General features: G+C 29.5%; 1 protein-coding gene across 2 annotated transcripts; it reads right to left on the reverse strand.

The window, feature by feature from the left end:
• Positions 1–3,317: 3,317 nt before the first annotated feature.
• Positions 3,318–7,114, reverse strand: LOC114183686 (cyanogenic beta-glucosidase-like). 2 transcript variants are annotated; one of them, XM_028070797.1, is made up of 14 exons: positions 6,828–7,114; positions 6,418–6,539; positions 6,124–6,193; positions 5,747–5,805; positions 5,566–5,641; positions 5,372–5,458; positions 5,176–5,263; positions 4,823–5,078; positions 4,589–4,704; positions 4,267–4,499; positions 4,141–4,172; positions 3,951–4,053; positions 3,743–3,854; positions 3,318–3,659 (listed from the first exon to the last, which is right to left on the reverse strand). In XM_028070797.1, the coding sequence occupies exons 1-14, from the start codon at positions 7,093–7,095 to the stop codon at positions 3,464–3,466; spliced, it is 1,818 nt and encodes a 605-aa protein (XP_027926598.1). In that variant the 5' UTR covers positions 7,096–7,114; the 3' UTR covers positions 3,318–3,463. The 2 variants fall into 2 exon arrangements, with proteins under 2 accessions (XP_027926598.1, XP_027926597.1); XM_028070796.1 differs by having other exon boundaries at positions 6,418–6,542.
• Positions 7,115–7,366: the final 252 nt, after the last annotated feature.

The following is a 7,366-nucleotide window of genomic DNA, read 5'->3' on the forward strand; positions in this document are numbered from 1 at the left end:
TGGATAGCCACTGCCTATCATTTGTTTGTCAAGGTTATAACTATGTCTTAGAATTGATAATATTTTGTGGGCTAGTAGAAGAGATTTGTTCTTTGTTATAATAACTTATGTTTGTTTCGGTGACTCTTATTTTGTATGACCATGTTGTCACGTTTTTCTATCTCTCTCAACTAGTTGTGTATTTTTTGTAAAAGTGTTAGAGCATCCCTTAAGTGTTCTTTTATAATTTATTTATTCTTTGTAGATAAAAAAATAAAAAAAAAATAAAAAAATAATTATATTGTGTGAAAAAATGTATTTTTTTTCATATTATTTTGTAATGTTATTTTGATGATGATCATTAAAAAAAGTCATTCAATTAAAATAAAATGTACATTTTGTCAAAAATTTACATAGTTCAAAGATAGTTAATAATTTTTTTAATTTCAATAATTAATAGCATTAACAATAAAATATTAAAATTGAAATTTTTAACTAATTATTATTAAATGTGATATTGATAAATTAGTTGTCTATATTAATTAATAGTAAGTGAACAAGTAAGTAAAAAAGTGATGATGAATATTATAATCTTTTTTCAAGTTTTAAAATTTGATGGTTATTTAAGTTTTATCTATATGAAAACCAATTTTTTTAACGCTCATACTTTAAAACAATGAAAATACAAAATACTTTACTTAGTCCTAGGTATTATGTATCAATTGAAGAAACACTTTAGACACGTAACAACTCTTGAATGAACACTTTGAACACGTGACACACTTTGAACATGCACAACTCTTCAATTTATTCTTAAAAAATAAAAAAAATATTATTCAAACTTTAATAACATTTTTATGCTCTACAATAAAATTTAAAAGAATATCAGTACTTTCTTAACATAAGTTCATGTACTCTTTAATATTGAGAACGTCTTCTTTAGAAGTTTACTTTTGAAGAATAAATTGTAGATTAGACTAAAATTTAAGAAATTATTTTGAAATGCTACAATCTTCAAGTTTATTTATACTACATAATATATGCATTACAAAATAAGTTTTTACTTTTTCTAATAATAATAAAATTTTAATAATAAAAGTAAATATAAATTTTTTATAATAAAAGATAATTTTTATTTATTTTGTGAACAACTTTTAAGTGTTTACTTTTTCTAATAATAATAAAATTTTAATAATAAAAGTAAATATAAATTTTTTATAATAAAAGATAATTTTTATTTATTTTGTGAACAACTTTTTGTTATTAATAATTATTTTAAAAGATAATTAAATTTAAAAAGTTACCGGTGAAATTAGTAAGATAATTACAAATAAATTTACTACCAACGACTTATTTTTCAAACCACTCAACTTTATTCCTAGTAATGTTTTCTCAAAAATTTATCTTTCCTTTTAAAAACTATTTTCATAAAAACACTTCTATATTATAAAAAACAACAATAATATAATACTTTCTGTTGAAATTATTATACATTATAAAAAATATATAATTTAACTCAACCTACAATTATTTTGTTTTAAAAAACAATTATAAACTCAAACTAAAATATTAAAAAATAAAATAAATTAAATTAAATTCAGATTTATTAAAAGAATCCTTAGACTATATGTATTAATACTTTGTCATTTCAGTGTTACTAACACTCTAAAATACAATAATGGTTATTACATAAAAAAATTATTAAAATAAAAATGAAAAATAGAAACACAACATGGAAAATCACACTAAACATGCGATAAAAAATCATACCTTATGAAACAGCATCTAATAAAAAAATTTTAAATAAATACATAAAAAAGTACTTATTGTGTTCCCTATAAAAAAAAAAGCTAAAGGATAATTATCTTATCCACCCAATGATTTTCTGAATAAAAAATATGATAAATTTCGAGTTTAATATGTCACCAGTTAATATCATGAGTAATATCAAATAAAACTTGAAGTCACTTCTACCCAAATAGAACAATATGGCTTTTTTTTTTTAGTCTTTTTGACCGGTTATTTGTAAAAATAGGTTGTTTGAATTTTTTTTGAAAAACAGGGTTAAGTCGTTATGGGGGAGGACGACATTGAAGGTGAAGTCGTCCTCCCCTCGGTCGATTTTAATTTTTTTTTTAAAAAAAAAACAAAGTCGTTAGGCAGAAATACGATTTCTGGAAATGTGAAGATGAAGTCGTCGTTGGGGATGCCGGTTTTAACCAATACAATGATAAGGAGTGAAAAGAATGTTCTGTTATCACCACCTCTTAAGCAAATCAGCAGGTAGTGCCTGCTCGGGAAAAACCTAACTTTTATATATAACAGCTGACATTTCCATGGAAAATTTGTCAGGGAAAACTGTTTTCTCTAACACCCCTCCAGCATTGATGAGTGTGTGTTGAGCCAAGGCATTAATATGCATTGTGTCCTTGAAGTGTCGCTTCAAGAGCTTGTATATGGGATGAAGAATGCTTAACTGTATATGTGTATATGTGTGGCTATTATGAATGGTTCAATTACTCTATGGGAGTGTAACCTATGCAAGAGTCATAATTTTAAAATCAGAAATATAATGAAGCGAAACCGGCATCCCCAACGATGATTTCATCTTCACATTTCTAGAAATTGTATTTTCGCATGACGACTTTGTTATTTTAAAAAAAAATTTAAACCGGTCGAGGGGAGGACCACTTCATCTTCAATGTCATCCTTCCCCATAACGACTTAACCCTGTTTTCCAAAAAAAATTCAAATGACCCATTTTTACAAATAACTGGTCAAAAAGACCCAGAAATACAAAAAAGCCAGAACAATACAAAATGATTTAGTGTTTTACTAGAAGTATATGTTTTGAAAGATTTAATATTAACTTTTTTTGGTAATCTATTCATGTAGGATTTTTTGGTGATTTGAACCGACTCATAATCTATTTCAGTATTAGAATCTTCTCTCTTATGAATCATATTAACCCATTTATAGTCTAATTTGAACTTTTTTCACAAGACGAGCTCTTTTAAATGTCAAAAAGTGAAGAATTGTCTCGTAATTATTATAATATGAATCAAGTTGTTATAAGTCTTGCAAACTATTTACTACAAGAGTGACATCTTCCAAAAAAGATAGAACATCCAAAGAATTTGACTTCACTAGCACACTACCATTAAAACATCTAAATTATTAAAAGAAAAAGATTAATTCACAACAAGAGTATTATTAGATCGAACCACAACAACAGATTGTGATTGAGCAACAAGTGGCACCACAATATAGTCTATGATTTTTTTTATAGTAAAAAATGATAGAAAATAATAATTAAATGGAAATATTTTCTTCTCTGATAAAGAACAACAAGGTGGGAATTTATTACTAAATTTATTGAAAGGTACATTTCATTAATAAAAAGTTTAACAAAAACACGCACTTATTGAAAGCTATTAAATAAGCAACATCACATAAGAGAGTTTTCACAGTATTGTAACATGTCTTATGCCTTGAGATTTGGCTTTGGTTGTGGCTTTTGGAGAAAATTCTTAAACCATTGTGCAGAGAGTTTGGCATATCGCTTCAAATCATCATTTCTGTCCACATAGTTTAGTCCGAATCCAACTAAATAACCATTCTTCCATTCAAAATTATCTAACAACGACCATGCAAAATATCCTTGTACGTTCACACCATCCCTTATAAAGTTAACAAAAGAAATTTAAAATTAGATTTACAAATAATAATGATTAAAATATTTAAAAATAAGCAAAATCATTACCCGATTGCTGAGAGTAGATAATAAAGATGACGATAGTAATAATCGATTCGATAAATGTCAAGAAGAGCTTCCTCAAGTGTCTGTGGTTCATCATTCACATCGTTACCTCTACCTATGAATTTAAATCAATATACATCAGTATGCTAAAAGAAAATTCTTTAGACTATATTTCAAAGATAATCAAGATTGTTTGTTTTTGTATAATTACCATTTTCAGTTATATAAATCACTGGATTCTTGTAGGTTTCTTTGGTATAGAGCAACAAGTCTTTAATTCCTTTGGGACATACATATAACCAATCAGAAGCGGTCTGCAAATATAAATATGAAGTTATATAAAATAAAATAAAATAATAATAATAATAAGAACTTAAAATTTGACATAATCATATACATACCGGTGTACCGACCGGAATACCATTGCGGCCATCTGGTCAATGAAAACAAAAGTAAAATGAGATATAAAGAAATTGAATATATATATATATATAATTTACATAATTGAAAGATAGGGAAATTCTGACTTAGATAAACGACATTTGCATCAGTAGTATAACTAGGTTCGGCTTTAGATGTTGGACTAGGTTCAACTTTGGGTCGATTAGCTGCATACTTGCTTGTGTAATAGTTTAATCCAAGAAAATCAAGTGAACCAGCAAGAAGTGTTGATTCTTCTGCACTGAACTCTGGTAATCTTTTACCAACTAAGATACGCATGTTCTCTGGATATCTTCCTGATGTCAATGGCTCCATGTACCTGTAATCATTATTACATTCTCTTCAATATCTATATATAATCATTTCTCTAGAGAATGATGATATTCTGATGCAGAGTTAAACACTTACCATCCAAACATGAAGTCAAGTGCTCGCTTGGCGGCGGCTATGTCTTCTGCAGTATCTGAATATGGCTCGAACCAAGTAGAAATAAGTGTTATACCTATCTCTCCATTTTGATTTTCCTGTGGGTAAAGTGTTTCAAACGTTAATTTAGTGAAAGAGAAATACCCGAGTACTTGAACCCTCACAAATCTAATAAATATGAAGATTTAAAAGTTCTGACAAAAGAAAAAAAGAAACCTTGAATTGATTCCTGTACACATCTACAGCAGCTGCATGAGAAAGTAGTAGATTATGTGTAACTATATATGGTTCTGTTCCTGAATCACCGCCAAGGCAAGTTGAATTTTGCCATTCAGAGCATCGACCTGGTGCATGAATCCCCTCTGCATAACCATTATTACTATAAGACCATGGTTCATTCAGAGTAATCCAATGTTTCACCCTGTCTCCGAAGTATTTGAAACAAACTTTTGCGAAGTCTTTAAAATCATCCCTGAAATCAAAAATACAACAAAATTTATTTTTAAATGAGTAACTTATTAATACTAAATAACTCTTGTTGAATAAAAGATAAATTTTGAATAACTTACACAATCTGATGAGATAAGAAACCTCCGTACTCTTCTTGTAAGGCTTGGGGAGTATCCCAGTGAAACAGTGTGATATAGGGTTCTAGACCTGCCACGTTAATATGTAAAACATGATTATTGTCGTTTACTTAAGAAAATACTTTAAAATGTAAATTTTAATGAAGAAAAACAAGGAGAGGAAATCGTGGATATTCACCGTTGGCTATTAGATTATCGATGAGGTCATTGTAATAATCGATTCCTTCTTGGTTTACACCCTCCTCGTTGTCACCCACCTTTCCATCTATATATCAATGATTTTTAAGAAAATATTCAAATCACTAACAGTGAAAGTTCCAACACCAATAATAACAAATACAATAATATATAGTTCATCAACTTTGATCTCACTTGGTATTATTCTAGACCACGAGACGGAGAATCTGTATGCATCCAGATTCATATCCTTCATTATCTGAACATCTTCCTGTTATATATAAATACGAAACAACATAAAAATTTAATTAATTGTTTTGAAGGACAAAGATCAGTGACTACTCTATGTTAGGATCGTTAAGAATTTGGACTTTACCACGTAACGATGATATTCGTCAACTGCTACATCTCCATTGCTTCTATCATCTATCTTCTCTGCAAGTTATTACAAATGTTTTTCTTAAGTTTTAAATATATAATAATATAACTTCTAAAAATCTTTAAAACACATTCTTTTGTTTTTTAAATTATAATAAATAAAAATTGTTTTAGTTCAAATAGAATTTTTGTTATTTCCTTTAATTTTTCTCATACAATATCCAATTATACATTATAATTTTCCTCGTTTCTTGGCGTTTTTAGAATAGATATTCACAACAAACAATTAAAATAGAAATAAAATAAAATCAAAGAAAGTATTTTCCCTTCTCCTGATATAATGTTAGAATGTTAGAGATAGAAAGAGAGAAAAACCTGGATATCTATGGGTGAAGTTATCCCATACACTTGGTTTTCTTCCATATTCATATGCCGCACCTTCGTACTGTAGGTACATATTATGAACATTACAAAATCATGTGAGTTTAGGTTGAAATCTCAAAGGTTAACTTCTCATAAGAATAAGAAAAGTGATGTGATCTCTAATTTATATATTTAGAAACATTTACGTATGATAAATTTGAGTTACATGAAAGAAACATTTTGTTTGTACGATAAATAGAATAAAGTGTAACAAAAGCATATGTATGTTTTATGGAGTGCATATACCTGGTAAGCCGCGGACGCTGTCCCGAAAACGAAGCCCTCGGGAAAACTGCTTCGATTGAGTGACAGAGATTCCACAACCGATGCAGGATATTCCTCAGTACTTACTGCTGGTAATACGCTAACTGCTACAGTACCCAACACAATAAACTCATTACATGCCATGTTCAGTTATTACCACACTCTGATTCTGCTTAATGCAGTACTGATACAGTAAAACAATATTTTATGTTATAGATAATAAACATTTCGAAGATACTGAAATTATTTCTAGTAGACTTCCAACAACATACCACATATAGACAGTAAGATTGACATTCATTTTTGATATCCGAGGTATGAAATTAAAACTAAGACGTTAAAAGAAACATGCAAATGTTGAGTGATTAAAGAAGTGATGAAGAGTAAAATACTAGGTTTCTCCAGAGAGCGTTTTGCAATAGTAGCATCAGCAGGTGAGGTCTTAGTGCCAGCAACAGCAGCACCACCGATGAGGGCAGTGCCGAGGGCCAATCTCCGAGAGAGAAGGCTGAGAGTGGTGGGATCACTGTCTTGGACATCCTGGTTCTGTGCCTTGCAAACAATGTGGTTTGGTTTGGTGCTCTTCATTTCCCGGTGTGGCCAAGCTCTGACCGGGGTGCTTAGGGCACGGAGCTGCATGAAAGCTTGTGTGTTAGCCATTCTCTTCAAAATACAAATTGTTCACATCTTTGGCCTCTGAATGAGCCGCTATATATAGAGTTTATCACATGCAGCAGAATCCTGTACAGCGATTCAAAAAATTGTAAAATTGTGTTGCCGTGTAGACTGATATCTGTGCCGTTCACGTGTTTTCAAGGTTTAGGTTTTTGCACCGTCCACGTGGGTATTTTTTGAAAATATTTCCAAAATAGATAAATAAGATTATCTAGCTCCATATATCCTTTTACCTTGTAAGTTGTAACGCTGTCGA

The sequence above is a fragment of the Vigna unguiculata genome, chromosome 5 (assembly GCF_004118075.2).
Source record: "Vigna unguiculata cultivar IT97K-499-35 chromosome 5, ASM411807v1, whole genome shotgun sequence".
Classification (NCBI taxonomy): Eukaryota; Viridiplantae; Streptophyta; class Magnoliopsida; order Fabales; family Fabaceae; genus Vigna; species Vigna unguiculata.

What these genes read in the sequence shown, in the direction of transcription:
- LOC114183686 (XM_028070796.1), bottom strand. Translation starts at nt 7,095, where the DNA reads ATGGCTAACACACAAGCTTTCATGCAGCTCCGTGCCCTAAGCACCCCG. An exon ending in CAGCGTCCGCGGCTTACCAG is followed by an intron (nt 6,194 to 6,417) that starts GTATATGCACTC and finishes ATGTACCTACAG; the next exon opens with TACGAAGGTGCGGCATATGA. An exon ending in ACGAATATCATCGTTACGTG is followed by an intron (nt 5,642 to 5,746) that starts GTAAAGTCCAAA and finishes TATATATAACAG; the next exon opens with GAAGATGTTCAGATAATGAA.